Here is a 21,545-nt window from a genome sequence, read left to right as displayed (position 1 = left end):
CTGAAAGTGGCCAACCCCTTTAATCTGTTCCACAATGTCTGAAAATGTTGGCATGGAGGTTTGTAACGAACAGCCAGACATGTTTCAGTTACTAGGTATTTTGAGCGAAACAAAGTAGGCAGATAGGATCTTGCCACATTATCCATTCGAGTCTGACTTCCAATAATGAAAAAAAAGTGTGGGTTCCAACTGTACAGTTGATCTCCATAAGTAGGTCATCATCTGGCCCAACTGAGCTTAGGACCTGATCACAGACCATGAAAGAATTCCACCTAGGCTGTTGGGAACTTTGGGCAGCTGGTCAGGCTACAGGGGGTGTTTTACCATGGATTCGCCAGCCCACTCTGGCGCTGTATACAGAGCGGGCCAGCAACCTCCGCGAGGTACAGCCGAGGCTCCGGTCCGGCCTAACATGAGTCTTCAGAAAGCACAGGGGGCATTCCCCCTTTGCTCAGAAAGCACAGGGGCATTACCCTGTGTTCCCTCAAGACTCTCCAGCGATGCCTCTATCTTCTTTTGCCAACGCCTCTCCGCCGTGTCATCCTCATTGTCATCTTCCGGCAACTCTGCATTTGGGAAATCCCTCACATGCTCGTTCGCTTCTGTCATTGGGCTTTGTATAAGCTACCACTGTAAAATGGCCAAACAGACATGCGCAGTCGGCTCTGCCCAAAGCCTGATGGGATTGTAATCTCATATGCAGACTCGCCGGAACATGATGATGAGGGTGATGCGGCGGAAAGAGGCGTCAACTGAAGAAGATGAAGGCGTTACTGGAAAGTCTTCAGGCAGCACAGAGGACACCACCTGTGCTTACTGAAGACTCATTAGTATACGGACAAAAAATTAAATTACTCCAGAACGGCGGCGTGAATCGCAACAATAAACAGGAGAATAGCCTTTCTAAAGAGTCCTTTAATTGTAGTTTTTCCAAGGGAAAATCATGACTGGAAGTTCAGAAAACCATATCACAGCACCCATCGCCTTCAGCTTGTGACAGTCTTTGGGGATCAAGCTGTATCTTTTATCTAGGACCCTCCACAGTATATAGTTTGTTCTTTATATTTGTCACCTGGCATATGAAATTATAAAATAAATATAGTGACAAAGAAAGTCCTGGGCCATCATTTTATAACTTGTTCTGAAATGTAATTTATTTTTTTCAGGGTTCTACAGCTTCCATTTTTGTAAAAAACAATTGCCTTATTTAAGATACATGATTTAATATAGTGTAATTAAGATTAAGTAAAAATTTTAGTGTCCTTAGCATATTCAGCATCTAAAGATAATAATATGTGATTTTAAAATGATCTTTTTTTCTCAAACAGGTGTTGTCACGATACAAACATTTGTCTAAATGCAAGTTGGGTGTTGAGATATTTGTCGTGAAGAAACAGTTGAGTAAATCTCCGATTTCAATGCATCTATTTTACTAGTAATATTTCTTATTTACAATGCCTCTGACTTACCCAGGAAAAGTCTGAAGAGCACTACTTAGAGACCCTTTTATTTGACAATTGGATGGGTTTTCAAAAACCAGTACAAGAACCTCTACAATTCTGAATCAGCAGGGCTTGAGGAACCTGCATTACAGTTTAGTAGAACATGTTCAAGAAGAACTGTAAAGGTTTTTTGAGCCGGATTTTGACACTGAGGCTGCCGCAGAATCTGGTTCAAAAAATGGCTAGCCGTGACTGGATACCGGTGCAGTGCATTGGCATCCAGTCACGGCATTCCTCTCCAGATTAGGCCCAAATGAATACGCCTAGTCAGGAGGGGAGTGTCGGGCCGCGGTATCCACAGCAAGAAAGGGCAGCTCACATCTTTTTTCCGCATAAAACCACTAGCGGAAAAAGAAGTGAACGGCTCCCATTGAAGTCAATGGGAGACGTTTTTTGGAGCCGGATTCTGATGCGGATTCCGCTTCAAAATCTTGCCCAAAAACCCTGTGTGAACCCAGCCTAAGGGTGAGTTCACACAGAGAGATTTTTGCAGGTGGAGAAAAATCTGCTTCAGGAATTAGGAAACCGTTTTTTGACTTGGTTTTCATCACTTTTTTTTTTTTTTTTTTTTGCTGCAGGACACTGTATGGATCTGGAAACTTCTCTTTTATAAAAACGCTAGCGGTTTTTGAAGCGGTTTTTGCAAACCCATTGCACATCAATGGGTTTTTCCAGTTGGAAAATGCCTGAAGATAGGTCATGTCGCTTTTTTTTCCCCACAAGATGAAAAAAAAACCCTAGAGGAAAAAAACTAGTGACTCCAATTGAAATGAATGGGAGGCGGTTTTTCAGGCAGATTTTGAGGCAATTTCTGGGTCAAAAACTGCCTGCAAAACCTCTGTGTGAACTGACCCCAACTTTATTTAACTAGACCAAGATAATGTCTGTGGTCTGGCATGGTTTTGGAAATTTCAGCATGTCAATTTTACCTAGGGAAACACCGGCGGTTTCCCCATAGGTATAATTGAAGCAGACCGCAGATGAAACCTTTGCAAACTTTCTGTCTAAAACACTGCAGGAAGATCATGATGTGTTGCTGCCGTGCTTTTTGCTGCAGGATGTCCTGTGCAGCCTTAGACTTAAAGGGGTTGTCCCATCACAAGGATCCTATCTATACTGCTAGTTTATGTGGATATAAGACTTTTTCTAAATACATTGCTTTATCAAAACTGCTTTGTTTGGCAGCTATCTTAATTTATTCACTTCATTGTTTACATGCGTTTCTATGACCACGGCCCCGGACCACGGGATTATCTGCTCAGTCCCCAAGTGACATTAGCTGCCTGCTCTCAGGGGGGAAGGGAGAGAATGAGTGCTGGGAGCAGCTCTGAGCTGTGTATTTCTCTGCCACAGACAAGCAGGGATGAACCTGCCCCTTTCGCCGCCCGAGGCGAACGACAGAAAGACCCCCCCCCCCCCCGGGGGAGGGGGCGGAGCGGACGTGGAGGGGGCGGGGCTAAGCTGAGGGGCGGGGCTTTGCGGCGTTCACAGGCAGAGAGCAGGCACAGAGAGGACCTACTCTCTGCCTGAGCATGAGGGGAGGCTGCTGATGCAGCGCTGCTCCAGTGGCCTCCCCAAACCACCGCTCGGTGCTAAGCCAGTCCAGGACAACTTGGACTGGCTTAGGTAAGCAAAAATGCCGCCCTCCCTGGGGACCTGGCATAGCGCCGCCTGAAGCGGTCGCTTCAGGTCGCCTCATGAGAGGTGCGGCGCTGTAGACAAGCAACGTAGCTCCTCTGATAGGGGAGGGGGAGGTGAGCGCTCCGGTATTTCTGAGCTCTTTTATCTCCTGTTCTTCCACTTATCAGTTGGTTTAATTGAATTTGGCTGATAAGGGCTGAGATAGGGAGTCCGTTACCTCTGTATGTATTACAAACTGACTCAAATCCAGCTCTGCTACATCAGCCTCTACATCAGCTTCATACTGTGGTAATTCATTTACAACCAATCCCTCATTACTGACTGCAAACATAGCAGAGCAAGTGAAACCCCGCCCACCAATGTGCCGAGAAAACCAGGAAGTGAAGAGAGCACACAGCCTGCAGGCTGCTGAACAAGCGTGATCTGTGTTTGCATTGTGTGGAATACCACTGGGGTATTTGATAAGTGGCCAGTTTAAAGGTGTAGGAGTATCAAGTAATTTTCTTCTTCTTCTAGCACTTTTTATTCTGCATGCTGGAGTGAGTTTCTTGAGTAAAGCAGATCTAGTACCTTAGTATGTTGGCCTGTGTAAAAGCAGCATATTACAGCTACAGATCTGTATTACTAGTAGCCAATACAGCACAAAAAACGTTTACGACTTGAATATTAGGTGGTATGAATATATAATTTCTTTCAAGTAGTAACATGTTTAAAAAGCTTTACATTAATAAATAAGGCTCTGTTCACACTTGCTGTATGTCAGGCCTTCCATTTATAAATGTAACACTATGACATATTCGCTAGAAGTCGAACTCCATCCAGGCCCAATGTATAAAGGAGTTCTTTCAGTTATCTTAAGATTTCGATAGCTTTGATAGGAAGTATAGTGCTGCACACAGTGCAAAACTGAATCTGTGACAGAGGTTCCAATATAGTTTTCAACAGAAATTAACTCCAAGTTGTTGGGGTTTTTTTTGTTTTTTTTGTGTGTAATTTTGTAATCCACTTTATTAACTGATCAAGCTTTCTTTTAAAAGAAAACCGGCTGTAAAGTTCCCATTAACAATGATCTAACTAAGGATTGCCAGGGAAACTGTGTCCGTACATCTATACTTCAATGCAGCAGGTAGAATTGAAGCACTTATCAAAAGGTGTGGGGGGGGAGTTATTCACTTCATATAGTTGTATCTCCCTGTTTTATACCTCCTACAAAAATGGTTCTGATATCACAAGAAAGTGGAGATTCCAAGACTGAAGATCTAGCTATAAAATAATTGGAGATATCACTAGATAAAAAACACAGTTGGGAATGTGATTTTATATGCTTTATATTAAGTTCAAATTCCCGACTATGTTTTTAACTAGTAAGATAAGGTTTTTCTAGGCATTATAAATCCTGAAGATTTTGAAATGCCCCACTTCCCTTTTCTAAACGTCTTAGTTCTTTATATTCACAATACAAATGTGTACAGACTTTCCTTAGTAACAGCTCAGTTAGAGGGCTGCTAAGGAGACTGTTACAGCCTCTTCTGTGTAAAAAAGAAATTAGATAGGTTAATGAAGTATTACAAAAATGATCACCAAACTTCCCCTGACACAGTAACAAAAAAAATGGGATTGCGCCAAAATGTAATGTCCTTCTGGGGGGGCTGGCTCCTACTCTTATTGACTTCCCATGCTTGCGCCATAGAGCCGGAATGCTGGCATGCCCAGGCATCGGCAGATGGCAAGAAGAGAAGGAATTGGCCCCGCAGAAGAACATGATCTCCCGTGCCCAGAAGATCTGGAAAGAAAGACAAGTATGATGTGGTGGGCTAAGTTAGTTTAGGAAGGGCCAGTAGTGGGTGGGCTAGCTAGGAAAACAGAGAGTGAGTGAGAAGGGGAACTAATGTGAATCACCTCTGCCTGAAACGCAAGGCATTATGGTAGTTGTCGGAAAACAGAACAGGAAGCTACCCATGTAAACAAATGCAGAAGATGCTACGAGCCCCCAGAGACACCCAAAAATCACTCAAAACACTTCTAAAGGTATTTGGGTGCACTTATTAACCTTTTAATAGCACTATCAGACTTTTTTGAAAAATTATTTTTTACCCTGAAAACCCCTTTAACCACTTCAGTACCGGGTCAATTTGTGGTCCAGGACCAGACATATTTTCGGGTTTTTTTGTATGTGCGGTTTTGAGGGCTGTAACATTTTTCTCGTATGTCTCATTCAACTAATTTTTGTGTCTTTTTTCGGGGACACATAGGGCTTTATTTTTATGTTGTTTTTATTTTCAAATGAGTTTTAATTTTTTTTTATATCCGGGAAAATATAAACAGAATAGGAGGGAAATTGTGTCTGGTTTTCACTTTATTTATTTATTTTTATTTAATAACACAAAGCACTACTAAAAAAACTTTATAAAATAGTTTTTCCTCTCCGTTACGGTAATTTTTATTTTGTATGGTGTTGTTGGGGGTGGGGCTATAACCTTTAATAATTGCGTTTTATTAGCGTATTATTTTATTTATTTATTTTTAATTATTTTATTTTTTTTTACTTTTTATTAATTTTTTTTTTTTTTTTCAGATTGTGTCCCTATAAGGTCATAAGAGACCTTTGGGGACATCTGATCACTTTTTTTTTTTGTTAGGGAGGCTGATTTCTCCTATAACTGAGGCTGCTACATTTAACCCCAGTTGCATGAGAAAACCAGCCTCCTGCACACTGTTCTTTACACTTACAGAGCTGATCTGGGTCCTGTAGGACCCAGCAGCTCTTGTAAGACACTGAGCCCGGTGGATCACGTGACTGCCAGGTCAGAGGGCGGCCGCATCATGGCAGCACCCATAGCCGTGTATACAGCGCTCATTGAGCGCTGTATACACAGCAATCGAGATGGCAGGGAAGGGAATAAACCTTCCCTGTCTTCTCTCTGGGAGCTCCAGCTGAAGTTACAGCCGGCTCCCAGCTTCAGCAGCTGCACGATCTCCGTGCAGCTGCTGTGTTCTGACTGGACGTACCAGTACGTCCTGTTAGAACTAGGCAACCATTATCCGGACGTTTATAGTGTATGGGCGGTCCAGAAGTGGTTAAGGACTGAACATGCGTTCCAAGGAGCATCCATTCCTGATAGCGATCTGATGTTAAGGTGCCAGCGATCAGCCAAAAACAATTATGTGATTGCACAAAGAAACAATCTCTTGCCTGTAGCACATAGCCGCCAATGTGATTAACTGCAGTGGGGATGAACCATTACAGTAACAATTGTCCCTCCATATAGTCTGTATCAGCCCATGTAAAGGCAGATGCAAACTGTGTTCTATTGTCTAATGGTTCTCTTCCCGCACAAACATTAGGTCTAGTAAATGGGTCCTTAGACGGAAATAAATTATGTTGTTTTAGGATGAAATAACCTTTTGTCTTTTAGTGGTGTTGAATTGTTGCTTTCATTATTTCACATTCTTTTTAAGGATAGATGTGAATTTGATTGATACAAAACCCTTTGTGAGCGACGAACTACAGAAGATTCGCTATGTACCAGGTAAAATATAACGTAAGATTTCCGAATGTTCCTCTGTGTTTTGATTCTTGTGTGGACATACATAACTTTTTTTTAATGTTCTGTTGAAAAAACTTTTATACTGTTCTTTAAAATGTAAATGTTTGCTACTTTACCTACTGATCAGCATCCTAAGGCAAGGTTCACACTATCGTTGGATTCCATTATGAAGGTGTCTGTTTAAAAGAACAAAAACGGACGCCTATCATAAGACATTAACTAACACTAAGGGGGCGTTCACACTACCGTCGGTGTCCGACATATAGTGTCCACTCCTAGTGTCCGCTCAAAATCTGTCATGGACACTAGGAGCGGACACTAGCTGTGTCCGTGACACCTGTCATTCATCTCAATGGGCATCAGGTGCGTTCTTTTGCATTCCGTGCCCGTCCTTTCCTGTCCGCAAGTGAAGATGTCCGACTTCACAAGCGGACAGAGGAACCCTGCATGCGGGCACGGAGTTCAAAAGAACGCACCTGATGCCCATTGAGATGAATGACAGATGTCACGGACACATCTAGTGTCCGTGACAGATTTTGAGCGGACACTACATGTCGGACACCGACGGTAGTGTGAACGCTCCCTAACTGATGATAACTGATGTTAATGTGTCCGTTTTCTTAACTGATCCATTTAATGGGTCAGATAAAAAAAAAAAAACGGACACATTAGTATCAGTTAGCATCAGGACTCGTTCACATCTGCGCCCGGGATCTCCGTTATGCAAGTTTCTGTTTCATGCACGAAACTAGGCAGGAGACGAAAACCTGCAGGCATGTTTCAAACCCATTTTTTTGAATGGGTTTGAAAAGTGTCCGGATGTGAGCACCGGTGAGTGTTTTATGCTCTCTGCGGTGAAATAGTTTTTTTTAACCGGACACAAAGTCTTTGTGTCTGGTTTAAAAAAAAAAAACGGTTTCGCCGCGGACAGCATAAAACGCTCCCCGGCGCTCACAGCCGGACACTGTCTGACAGGTTTCCATCTTCTGCCGGCAGAAGACGGAAACCTGATAACGGAGACCCGAATGCTGGTGTGAACCCAGCGTCAGTTGGTGTCAGTTAGCATCAGTTAGTGTCCGCTTTTTATGCTGTCCGTTTTTTGTTTGTTTGTTTTCTTTTGCTGTTTATGCTTTCTGAGCATGCGCAGAAAATAAACGGACACAAAATAGTGGACATAGCTGATGGCTATCAGTTAGTGTCCGTTATGTCTGTTGCCCATAGACCTCAATGTAAAAAAAATAACGGACACTAGCTGTCGGTTTTTTTCAAACGGACAGAAAAGTCCTGCATGTAGGATTTTTTTTTTTGTCCGCTTGAAAAAACTGACATGGTTGTAAATGGACACTAAAGGACACAAGATAAAATCCCATTGAAAATAATGGAAATTGCAAACGTACCAGCTAGTGTCCGTTGCTATAATCTTGTACGGACAATAGCCGCGGACACCAACGGTAGTGTGAACGCCCCCTAAACTGTACTGCAGGCTTTTTACCCTGTGTGCTGTGTGCAAAATGGCCTTATATCATTTGTGATGTTGAAAAAAGACAGTTTTATCAGTACAGGGGAAGACTAACAGAAACCGCCTGTAGTCGATTCCGCTTCTTTCCTGACACTACTGATGACAAATATTGTTCATCCAGTGCCTGGATGTTCATCACAAGTTCTGTTTGTGTATATCCTATGTGAATAGAGCAGTGGTGCATATTGTCCACTGCTTCATATGGTTTTGTGGACTGCCGGAATGATGATCTCCAGCTGCTGTGTAATATATATATATATATATATATATATATATATATATATATATATATATATATATATATATATATATATGTGTATGTGAATAGTGCATTGCTGAAGGATCCTGTGAAGTCTGATCCTCCTGTCCTGCTGACACACTTCTCTAGATTAAAGAGTTGGACACTGCTGCTTCTAAACTACAATGTCTTGCTGTATGGCAGGGTTCTTCGAACTCAGTTCTACAATGTTACCTAGAACATACATATGTAATATTTGGGGTGGATGGGGTTGTGCTATAAGGATAATGTTCTTTCAGATTTTTTTTGTCATGGAAAAAGATTTGTGACAACAGGAATGTGTTGTGTACAGCAAATGTATTGAGGTGCTGCTCCTTCTCAAATCGAGTGAGGGTACAGCTAAAGCCCCTTCTGCTAATCTGGAATAACTGGCACATTGAGAGGGGAGCTATGGGGGATTTAGGCTTGATGTACAGTATAAAAGTAAAAGATTGTTTAATATGCTGTAATATGTTTCAGATAGTAAGACTTTCCATGTTTATTGAACCAGTGAGATAGGAATTACTTTTTTTTTTTTTATTAAAGTGTCTGCTTTTATACCTGTTGGGTCAGAATATGCCATTAAGAATTGGGCATGGACCGGATAGGAACAGTATAATATGTTACCTTCATTAATGTTTTTGATATAAATGTATAATGAAACTTTTTTCACTGCATGTTCCAGGTGAAAAAACACCTGACGGATTCCCCTTTCTTAAAGTATGCTCCTTTTTTTTTTTTTTTTTTTTTTTAATAAAACAGATAGATCTAGAAAAATTGCAGAAGAACGAAACTATCGGAGGGCTCTAAAGCTGGCTGGGGACATGATCAAACCACCATCTTTATCAGTATCTCAGAGTCCAAGTGTGTCCAGCACAGAAGTATATGAAAAAAAGGAGACAACTGTTGAAAGAAAAGAATGTAAATCTTCTAAAACCGCTACTAGCCAAAATGAAACTAAAGGAAGAAAGAAAGCAAAATGTGAAGAAAATAAGAAGATACAGAAAGATTATGAAACAGATGTTTCTAAAGTTGCCTTAAAAAATCCAGTAGCATGTAGCACTCCACCAAATAGACAAAGGAGTGAAAAAAAGTCCCTTGACAAAAGAGGACATAAGCCTTTGTGTAAAGATGATGTACCTCTTGCAGATCAAACATCCAAAAATAGTGTTATTTCACTGGACAAGTTAAAGGGCTCTATCAAAACAGACCAGGATTTGGATTATCCGACCATGTCCCAGAAAAAAAGGTCACAGATGGGGACTAAGCAGCATTCTGTGCAATGCAGACTTCGTCATCCCAGCAAGAAAATTCAAGAGATCAGCACATCTTCAGATACTGACACAGAGAAAGGAAATGGCCTCAAAGTGCACAAATACTTGAAGTACAACATGCCAGACTTTGAAGAGGAAAAAGGTAACATTTTATAATTTAGCAAGCTATGCCAACGTTAGTGATTAGTCTTAGTTAGGGTTAAACATTTAATCACTAAATAAAATATTAGAGTTAGAAGGGTCTTCCAATGATTACTTGATCACAGGAGGTCTCGCTACAAGGACCCCCAGCATTTAACTTTAATTTGTGATGAAAACAAGTAGCAAATGTTCAGTTTAGTTAGTGCCACCTAGTAGCAAATTGAGTGTTACTTAGTTCCCATGTAAGACAAAAGCATGTTGGATCCTCCAGAGCAAGAGTTGCTTTGGCTAATAAGTTAGGGTATTGAATGAAAACCCTCTTTATTACAGTACTTTAAAAGTGGGGTACCCTTTATTGATAAAGGTAAAGAAAATGAATAACTGCTTATCTAGCAATTCAACATCCGCTTCCTTTTATGAGTCAAAAAGGGAACCACTTATCATCAATCCACAATGCCAAGCAGGACCTGTCATTTTCAGATGAGTTGATATGAGTAGGCATCTCTTTAAAGGGGCTCTATCAGTAAAATTATGCTAATAGAGCCCCACATATGCGTGAATAGCCTTTAAAAAGGCTATTCAGGCACCGTAAATGTTATATTAAACCCCGGTCCCGTTTTTAAATAAAAGCATTAAAACATATATGCTAATCTTACCGAACGTGCACCATGGGCAGGGATAAACGATGCGACGTCAGCTTCAGGCACGCCTGCCTCTTCTGTCTTCTTGTAGTGATGCCCTCTGGTTCCGTGTCTTCTTGTCTTCAAGTCCCTCCGGAGCGCTACTGCGCAGACTCACTCGCCATTTTACTTAATGGCAGTTCGCGGGTGTACTGTGCAGTAGCGCTCCGGAGGGAAGCGCTACTACGCAGGCGTGGGATTTGAAGACAAGAAGACGGAAGAAGACACGGAACCAGAGGGCATCACTACAAGAAGACAGAAGAGGTAGGCGTGCCCGAAGCTGACGTCGCACCGTGCATGCCCGCCCACGGTGCACATTCAGGTACGATTAGCATATATGTTTTAATGCTTTTATTTAAAAACTAGACTGGGGTTTAATATAACATTCACGGTGCCTGAATAGCCTATTTAAAGGCTATTCACGCATATGTTGGGCTCTATTAGCATAATTTTGCTGATAGAGCCCCTTTAAAGCTAAGACCTCACATTGCGGAAACCCAGCTTTTTTTGTTGCTGATTTTGCATTGTTTTTTAGCCAAAGCCAGGAGTGTATTGATCAAAAGGTAGAAGTACTTCCTATATATTTCCAATTCCTCTTGGCACTGGCTCTAAAAATCTGCAGCAAACTCTGCAACAAAAAAAGCTGCGTTTCTGCAACATGGGGCCTTAGCATAAAAAATTTTTCTAGGTATGACTGGGAGCAAATCTGCAGTACTCCCCCCATAGCTACTACACTGTGTAGCCTTCTGCTTCTGGCTCCATATCTATGTAGTCCCTGCTATGTGACACTGCCTGGAACATCTGATAGGTGATGACCCCACACCAATCTGACACTGTTGACCTATCTTGAGAATAGATCATCTGTATCAAAAACCCCTCCAGGACCAGAAAACACTATGCTAAAGTATTCTTTAAATAAAAGAACAGCATTTTTAATGCAGTTTTACTTTTTTGTGGGTTTTTTTTTTGCAGTAACTGCAGGCCTAGGGCTCTTTCACATCTGCGCCCGGGACTCCGTTATACAGGTTTCCGTTTCCTGCACAAAACAGGGCAGGAGACGGAAACCTGGAGGCATCTTTCAAACCCATTCATTTGAATGGGTTTGAAAGGTGAGCGCCAGTGAGCGTTTTATGCTCTCCACGGCGAAACCGTTTTTGCCGTTTTTTTTTTACTCTGTGTCCGGTTTAAAAAAAACTTTCGTCGCAGAGAGCATAAAGCGCTCACAGCCGGACTCTGCATGACAGGTTTCCGTCTTCTGCATGCATAACTGATAACTGAGAACCGAACGCTCGTGTGAACCCAACGTCAGGCCACTCATTGCGGAAAGGCTGCTTTTTTTTTCCAAAACCTGTAGATTTAGCAAAAGGAAAAAGTATATAATATATTCACCCTCGCCTTAACCAGTGATATCTCTAAATGTATGCGGACTACAGACGTGATCTTATGTCCTTTATATATTTCTATTCCTCTTGTTGCCACTATTGAGTTTGGCAAAAAAAAAAAAAAAAAAAAAAACAGCAAAATTTGCAAGAAAAAAGTAGCAACATGTGGTCTCAGCCTTAAAGGAAATCAGTCACCAGAACCCAGCATATCAACCCAGATCTGCAAATTAGGTTAAAATGGCCTGAATCGAACTGGTTTTTTTTTCCCCATGCATGGAATCGATGCCTCCATTGCTGAGATATTGCTTATTTTTTTCAATATGTAAATGAGCTCTCTGGAGTAGCAAGTCATTTGTCTCTTGCCTCTTTGGATTAACGGCAATGCATTCTTTGCTTCAAGCAGCTGATTTGGCAATAAACCAAAAAGGCAATATCTCAGCAACGGAGGTACTGATCTACAGAGGGAAAACAACATTTGATTCAGGTGACCCTAATGTAATGTATCCATACACACCAAAGCTCAGCCAGATGTGCATATGTAAACCGTGAAAGGGGGGAAAGGGTCTACTTCAACAAATAAGGCATGCTGTGCATCAAGACCTGAAAATTGCATACCAGTAGTTAGGAAATACAAAATGTGCATATAAGCACAAACCTGCAGTGAAACCCCTGCTCTGAATTTAGCCTAAAAATCTGAGTAGACCAGCTCCCTTAGCATATACTCTGGTGTTACAGTGGAGCATTGTGTCTTCCTACACCACCAATACACTTAACAATATTCACACTATTTATGACTTTAAGGTAGCAACAACAGATTTTATTCATACACACAAAGAAAGGAGTATAAGGGTATGTTTACACGGCGGAAAATGGATTCTACATGTGAACATAACGTGCGGCTAGCCATGATGGAATGCCAATGCAGTGCACCGGCATCCCGTCACTGCATTCCACTCCGGATTACGCCTAATCGGGAGGGAGTCTCACACTGAGTCAGTCGCGGAATCCACGGTGAGATATGGCATCTCTCTTCTTTTTTCTGCTACTAGCTAGCAGAAAAAAGAAGCGAGCGGCTCCCATTGAAGTCAATGGGAGCCCGTTTTGACGTGCGCATTCTTTGTCAAAATCTGCTGCCAAAAAACTCTGTGTGAACTAGGCCTGAGTGTGCTACTTACGCTTTTCACTTTTTAGTCATACAGATTTTATTTAGTTTTATCTGAAACGCCACAGTACAGCTCTATTTCTATCATATTTGCTCAGCTTATATTCATATGGCTTACCAAATTATTTTATATTTCCAGTAAACTAAAAATGTTGGGATTAGAATAAAAAATTATTTCAGTGGAATTAGAAAAACTAGATCTGTATTAGCTCCTAATGGATTTAATGCCCTAAAGATGAGATGAGCTGCTTTTAATGCTTCACTTTGTGAACTGGTCTATAGTCACACATAGTATATTGTATTCACATGACTTTCTCATTTCATTACATACTTATCTTTAGGACTATCGTCATCTGAACTGTCTATGGAAGTTGGTTCTCCTGAATGTACAACTGTGCGTGCAATGTCCTCGTCGCAAGATGATACAGAGGAAGATATACAACTGCCAGTTGTTGTGCTGCAGAAAGGTAAGACTAAATTGTACAATTAGACCATTGCCCATTTCAAATGAAATGTATTCACCCATCCATGTGCCATATGTCCTGTATTTCATAAACTCATATACGGGAAATGGTCATATTGAACATCAATCCATCTATTTGTGGGGCTAAACTGATATGCTGGGTTCTGGTGTCAGACTCCCTCTTAAAGCACCTAACCCACTTTGATGCTTTTAAATCCATTTCTTCTAAAGATACCCAGGTTCATTTAACACCATTCTTTGTCGAATAGCTCTGCCTTCTCATTATTTCTGGTGTTGACATAATGTATTTACAGTCTCTTTAATCTACATTTAGAACAAGCTGCAATTATACCAGGGTCCTTTGTTTGGTGTAAATTTCAGCATTACCCCTACTGGCCATCATTGGTAAGATCAGCGATATGATTATTTGTTTTTTAATGTTCCTTTATGCTGACCGGAGGTACTAAACAGATTCTTTCGTAACAGGTCAAATTGGTGGACTCAAGAAATAAGAAGGCATCTGTAATCTTTTTAGAGGGGTCTATTTGTGACTCAACAAAGAAAATGCGGAGGTGAGAAATAAAAACAAAACATAGTTTAGGGGATCTGTGAGCTTACACGTGTAAACTGTTGTTCTAAAGGGTTTCCTTAAATACATTGCTTTAGAAATGCTGCTTTGTATACCTGCTATGTGAAATTATTCATCCTATTGTTTACCTTATCCTCTGTCTGATATTTGATGTTAGGATGGAGGATGTGTTTCTGATTTTCGATCTGATTTTGTGAAGTTCATGAAAGAAGGATATAGGGGAATCTGTAGCGGCATAGGAGTTAACAACAGATAATGGCTGGCCATAGAGTTTGCAATGAAGAATCATATTGCAGACCTGGGGGTTAGTATTCATATCGGTCTTCCCCGATATAATAACAAAGTAAGCAGGGAAGGTCAAGAAGCTGTAAAAGATCATCCATAACCGGCAACCTGTAACAAAAACAGAGTTAGCTAGTCAGATACCCATAATGAGGAAGCTGTTGTGGCAGACATTGGTGGAGCAGGAGTCGTTGGTCTCTTGTATTTTTAGCATCCAGGAATGTGAAAGTCTTTGTGGTAGCAGGCTGGCTGGGTCCACCAGGCTGGCTGGGTCCACCAGCAGTCCTTCACACCCCAGAACTTTTAGGCCTTCTGTCAAATAAGGTATAAGAAAGTCTTAGCTATTATGTGAAAAGGAAAGCCCCAGTGATGGCGTATCTGGGCTTTTTAAAGTATCAGGGTTACAGGGTGCATAGACCTATGACTATCCAGGGTAGCAGGGACCAAGTCCGCAAACTGTTATATCAATGGAGCCATATCAGGTAGAGGTTGTACATTCCTGGTCACATACAGGATTTGGTTGTGGAATTCAGAATAGTGGAGCTTAAACCCATCCCACCGACGGCATATTTCGATTTTCGTTTTTGACTCCCCTCCTTCTAAACCCCATAACTTTTTTTATTTCTCCACTCCATGGGAAACTGGAGAAAAAATCAGAATGGAGTGGATTTGAAGAAAAAAATGCATTTGTACAACTTTCTTACAGGCTTCGGTTTTACAGCGTTCACTGTGCAGCCAAAATGACATGTCATCTGTATTCTATGTTTCGGTACAATTCCGGGAATACCAACTTTATATGGTTTTATTTATATTTTAACCCCTTACAAAAAATCCAAAACTGTGATAAAAAATTTTTCCCAAAAGTCGCCATATTCTGACACTCGTACCTTTTTTATACTTCCATGTACGGGGATGTCTAGGGCATCTTTTTTTTTTTTTCCAGGGCAGGGTGTACTATTCAGTTCTAACATTTTGGGGAATTGCTAATCCTTTGATCACTTTTTATTCAAATTTTTATCAGAAGCAAAACCGTGAAAAAACAGTTTGGCACTTTTGACCCTTTTTCCCGCAACGGCGTTTACCGTACAGGAAAAATATTTTTATAGATCTAAAGAGCGGGCAATTTCAGACACAGGGATACCTAACATGTATGTGTTTCACGGTATTTAAAGGGATCCTATCAGTCAGACACAATTTTTTGCACATACCACGTCGGAATAGCCTTAAGAAAGGCTATTTGTCTCCTACCTGTCATCATCTTCTCCGCGCCGCCGTTCACCTACAATCCTGGTTCTTGTCGGTATATAAATGAGTTCTTTCACAGCACTGGGGGTGGGCCTCAGCGCTCAGACAGCATTGGGGGCGTCCCTAATGCTGCAAGAAAACTCTCTGCAGCACTACCTGCTCTTCTTCAACAGCGTCATCTTCAACCTCTTTTTCCGGCGGTGGCTTGTAACTTCTAGGCCTTGGTCAGAGCAGACTGCGCATGCCCACAGGCCACGAGAAAATAGCTGCTTACAATACTGTGCAAGCAGCCATTTTCTGTGTGTGAAGAGGGAAGCAGTGGGTAGGATGCCCCGAAAAGCGGTATAGAAGGAATTGGGTGTCGTAGCTTCAGCGAAGCTGCATTCGGTCAGTACCAGGTCACGCCCCCCTCTACGCATATTCTAAGTGGAATGGGGGACAGAGTCCTGTAACGGTCACACAATGGTAGTTTGACCGCAGCTTTATCAATCTCAGGAGAGCTGCCTTAATGAGCGTGTCAGAGTATAGAAAATTCAGTATGTGTGTCTCCTTTTTTTTAACAGCCTCTCCATAGACTTTGGTGTTTAAAAAAAAAAAATAGGTAGCTCAGTCTTATAAGTGGAGAAGAACACATTTCTTTAATAGCATATTTTACAAAGTTTCTTGTATTCACCAGCGCTATTCATTTATTTAAATGTTGAAGGGAAGTAAATGATTTGCAGCTTTGTAATATGAAAATTTAAAATTTTCCTGGAAAATTTAAAACTTGAATATCTTATGCAAACTGTTTAGTGTCCCCAGTTTGTGTGTATTTCTCAGTATTTCCACTAACGTTGTATTCACACTAGCGCCCAGGCTCTGTTCTCAGGTTTCTGTCTTCTGTATGCAGAAGACAGAAACCTGTCATGCAGAGTCCGGCTGTGAGCGCCGGTGAGTGTTTTATTCTCTCTGTGGCGAAAGTTTTTTTTAAACTGGACACACAGTACTGCATGTCCGACTCTGTGTCCGGTTTAAAAAAAAAAACGGTTTCGCCACGGAGAGCACAAAACACTCACCGGCGCTCACGGCCGGACACTTTTCAATCCCATTCAAATGAATGGGTTTGAAAAGATACTGGCAGGTTTCCGTCTCCTGCCCAGTTCTGTGCAGGAAACGGAAACCTGCAGAACGGACTCCCGGGCGCAGATGAGAACAAGCCCTTAAAGAGATTATCTGGCTTCCAGAGGTTATCCAGCTTTCGGATCTGTTACATGATGAAATTTTGTAAATTATTTCTAACTAAAAGCACATAAGAATAGCCTTTATAATTATTCCTACGTGCTTTTAGTTTCAAAACTTTTTTAATGATAGAATCCCTTTAAAGGCCAAGTGGGAGGAACACTTTAAAAGAATATAGTGAGCCAAAATATTTATCATTTAACACTTTTATTGCTGTTGACATATATGTAATAATTCACAGTACTTGCTGTGACTAGAATGTAAGGGCTAGAGCTTGACTTGCGATATTTAGGACTTCTTGACCTATTTGAAGTTGGTGAGCATGAGGCAAACCTTTTATTTCATGGCACTGTGTCTGTGAAAGAGGAGTAAAGAACAAAGATGGAACACTTATTATTGTAATTTCTTCCTCTGTACAGCCTTTCAGTTACTCTGGGAGAGGTGATCTGTTTATAAAGTAGTATCATTGGACCTCTCAAATCAGTCGGAGGATAAGAAAATGGGCAGAGCATTACCAAGCCATTGTTGACTGCATTTACTTGCATCTAAATTGAAGACATTTATGGTCTCTTCATTTCTGGTGACAGTGATGCATTTTGATGCAAAATTGCATGGAGGCGTTAAGAAATATAATGTGCTAGGTGGCATTGTCACAATGAGCAAGATATTATACCCATGTTTGTACATATTATACCTCCATATTTTGATACAGAAGTATTAGAATTGTCATAAAGGGTTAAAATTGTCATAATGGTGGAAGTGTTAAATGAAGTCTGCAAACTCTGCATTATTATCAGCTATGACTGCATTTAAAAAGTTTTTTACATATAAAATCAAAATAGAATCAAATCATAGCCTATATTACCGTATATGCTCGAGTATAAGCCGACTTTTTCAGCACAGTTTTTATGCTGAAAAAGCCCCCCTCGGCTTATACTTGAGTCGGGGTCCACGGAGCACAGAAACTTGAAGGACCTGCATAAATTAAACAAAGGGGGAGGTCCTTTAGTGCTACTGCTCTGTGATTGGCTTGTCATGTTGGGTCACATGACTGTGATGTCATCAGAAGTCCTGTAGAAACTAGAAAGTAACTTCTGCAGATAAGTCATTGTGTCTTATAGAAGATGTCTGGTGTATGGAGGAGAGGAAGCTACAGTAAAGCGAAAGTAAAACACACAGGTACCTGCTGGGGTTACTATTCCTATTAATGTCAGGCATTTGGGGTTATTAATTTAGTTTCAGTAACTCCATGTGCCTCACATTAATAGCAGTTAACCCCATCATGTCCCTTATATTAACCCCTGTGTGCCCCATATAAGGGTTACTAGTATGTGAGTCACATGGGGGTACTAATAAAGGACCTTAATTATGTCCCACATATATTACTATGAGGCACATGGAGTTACTAAGCTGTAATGCACATGACCAGAATTTTTATTTGTGGATTTCCCCCCTAGGCTTATGCTCGAGTCAATAAGTTTTCCCAGTTTTTTGTGGTAAAATTAGGGGCCTCTGCTTATATTCAGGTCGGCTTATACTCGAGTATATACGGTAATCTACTATTGGACAGAAACACTTTAAATTATCCCTTTACTTTTCTGTTTTCACTGACTTAAAATTTAGAAAAATGTATGACCATGTTTTTTGGGGTTTTTTTATATATAGTTTTAAAGTTGCACTTCGTTCCCTTAAGCCTTATGACTGTCCAGAAAAGCAGCAGCTTTTGGTAAGTCAATTATAAATTTGTATACAAATATCTTTATTAATTGATACTTTTAATTCTGATGTCTTTTTTTTTTTTTTTTCTACATTGTATCCTTAAACTAGATGTTTCCATTTCCCTTGTCAAAGTGGCAAGTCTCAACGTACTAACAGTTCTAACAGTGTCCTGGTGACAGTCCCTTTTTAAAGATGCATTCTCACCATAGACAGTTGGGTTAAGATATGGTGGAAAATGTGTTTTAAAGTGGACCTTTCATGTCCTCTGATATTGTCAGTCATATACACCGCTGTAAAGCTGCTGGAAAGTGCACTGAATTCAGCTCACTGTCAGTGTTGCCAGCATGTCCCCAGTTGCAGAGATATCAGTACTAGTAGTTTCAGTAACAATATCACTGCAGTGTCAGGGAAGTGATGGCGCTGAGCTATGAGGTCAAACCCTCTGAAAATAAACTGATATCATTGCCGAAACTAACAGCATCAATATCTCTACAATTGAGGACATACTGGCAAAGATAACAGTCCTAGTTGCCTACAGCTACAGATCACCACACAGCTTTCATTTTATAGTCTGCTCCTGAAAAATTAAAGCTGCTGTTATAAAACACATGCAATACAAGACAGACAGTTAGTCCCAAAAAAACAGACACCCCTGCACACTATGGTAATCAGCGCTGGGCGTCCGGCGCCCTCCAAACTGAAGCAAAACTAGCCTCCAGGGGTCGTCACCAGAGCTCCTGATGGTGGATATGGATTTGGCTGCTTCCTTTGTCCAGAACCGCAACAGCCTCAAGGGCGCGGAACGCACACCGCCGTAAGTCACAGCATGGCTAGAAATTTGATAACCACTCACCTGAGCACATGTAGAAGCTGATGGGAAAACCAGAAGAGGAGGACGCAGTAGCAGGAAGTCTCCAGGAGGTGACAGCGATACAATAGCTTGGTCATTCAATCCAAGTCTGCAACAGGAGATAACGAAGTACCAATGGATGGAAAGAGAAAGTAGTCAGCAAGCCGGGTTGGTATCGGGAGGTCATGCAACACAGAATCAGTGGTCAAGGAAAAGTGGTCTAGGAGGCAAGCCATGGTTACAACAGGAGAGAAACGGAGGTACAAAGTCTACAGGCAGAGAGCATAGTCAGGAAAAACAGGAGCAGGAAGTCAAACATCAAAACTGTACCAGGAACTGATTAGAGCTAACGCCCAGAGGATCTGAATAGCCAGCAAGTAGGAGCGGCAAAAGTAGGAAAATACATGCTCGAAAGTGACTCAGTTATCCCCTTGATAAACAAGCGCTGCAGCAGCACATGCAAGGACAGGAGCGACACCTTAATGCACAACTGCCGAGGTGCAGCTGAATTGTGATTGGCTGTTATAGACAATTTTACTTTGACAGCTTTGGGGGAGGGGGGTTTAAACTGTAATTTTTATAAAATATTTTAACAGAGTAACCAATGTTGAAAATAAAGCTGAGAAACAATAGTAAAATAAATGTACAAGGGCGTACCACCACAACATGTGGCCGGCACACAAAACCAAACGGATAAAATCAAAAGAAAGTACATACCATGTTTCCCCGAAAAAAGTCATCCCCCAAAAGTAAGGCATAGAGGAGGTTTTGTTGATTTGCCTAATATAAGGCACCCCCCCGAAAGTAAGACATTCCCCAAAAAACATTGCAGCTGGCTGAACACTGTGCGCGATGTTCCATATACACAGGAAAGTAAACTGCTGCCTCTGCTGTGATACCGCACGTTGTATCCACTGTTCCTGCTGCTGTAGGATATGCTGGGAGATGCCCGCTGTGCATACACTAAGCATCGTATGCGGTGGGGGGTCCACTCTCCCAGCTCATCCCACAGCAGCAGGAACAGTGGATACAACGTACGGTATCTCAGCCACTCCTTTTTCTGCAGCAAGCACATAAGACATCCCCTGAAAATAAGACATGTCATATCTTTAGGACCAGTTAAGACACTGTCTTATTTTTGGGGAAACCCGGTATGAGAAAATCTCAATCAACAACACCAAAAGAGTGAGAGGGGGGACAAAGGAGAAGGGGAGAGAGGGGAAGGGGAGAGAGTCAAACACCTTGTAGAATACAATATGCATCCTAGGATGACCACACATAGACAGTTTTAATAAGTCTGTCCCAGTTCATATTTAGGTTCTTTATAGGAGACAGATTTCCTCCAAATTTCTGCTGTATTATTTTAGGTTAGCATTCTATATTCCTCCCTTGTAGGAAGAAAACTGTGGCAACTGTGTTTCCCTGTTGTTCCCAGTTGCCAAACGGCCACTGCCAACAGTGTTGTTTTTTTCACATTGTTGTAGCCTTCTTCAAGAACACCGAGTGAAACAGAGCAGCAGAGCTCCTCTGTTGCCTGACAGCCATACGGCCAAATGTCTTGTGTGTCTGTTCACCCCACCAGTGTACTCTCACAACTAGGTGAGAATCACTAACAGGAAGACCTTGCTGGTCCTCTGGTAGCAAAATCAAAGTACAAAAATCTGGTACACACTATCATATTTGGTTAGTAGTTTACTGATTGGACCACCCTTTTCTCCTGGCCCTTATCCATTATATTCCTGAGAAACCCTCTCTTTATTGTTAACTAAGGTCCTTCTCTCTGACAGTCCTACTTCTAAGCTTTTACCTTGTGTTCTTTCCCTTGCCTGGTGGTTAAGACAATAGTGTGATCCGGGTATCCTAAATTTTCCTCACTTCTTACACCATGCCTGGCTTCCATAGGGCTTCAGCAGACACCCACTCAGTTTCTGTGGGGCTCAGTTTCTGTGGTCTAAGGTACCGTATTTTCCGGACTATAAGGCGCACATAAAAACCTACGATTTCCTCAGAAATCGTAAGTGCGGCTTATAGTCCGGTGCGGCTTATATATGGA

At 41.5% G+C, this 21,545-nt stretch overlaps 1 protein-coding gene across 4 annotated transcripts in view; it reads left to right on the top strand.

Annotated features, from left to right (window-relative positions):
* PWWP3A (PWWP domain containing 3A, DNA repair factor) overlaps positions 1–21,545 on the top strand; it is a 55,166-nt gene that overhangs the window by 13,755 nt on the left and 19,866 nt on the right. For 3 of the 4 annotated variants that reach the window (XM_075283260.1, XM_075283244.1, XM_075283252.1), the window contains exons 3-9: positions 1,329–1,396; positions 6,603–6,673; positions 9,250–9,903; positions 13,468–13,593; positions 13,924–13,994; positions 14,076–14,161; positions 18,589–18,649. In XM_075283260.1, coding sequence (XP_075139361.1) covers positions 1,329–1,396; positions 6,603–6,673; positions 9,250–9,903; positions 13,468–13,593; positions 13,924–13,994; positions 14,076–14,161; positions 18,589–18,649 — 1,137 coding nt within the window. Of the gene's footprint in view, positions 1–1,328; positions 1,397–6,602; positions 6,674–9,249; positions 9,904–13,467; positions 13,594–13,923; positions 13,995–14,075; positions 14,162–18,588; positions 18,650–21,545 lie in introns of those variants that run through there. The other variant, XM_075283267.1, reaches the window with a different exon arrangement.

This window comes from Leptodactylus fuscus, chromosome 1 (assembly GCF_031893055.1).
Source record: "Leptodactylus fuscus isolate aLepFus1 chromosome 1, aLepFus1.hap2, whole genome shotgun sequence".
NCBI classification, from domain to species: Eukaryota; Metazoa; Chordata; class Amphibia; order Anura; family Leptodactylidae; genus Leptodactylus; species Leptodactylus fuscus.
The sequence above is the reverse complement of the archived record's forward strand: the minus strand, read 5'-3'. Positions and strand labels throughout refer to the sequence as shown.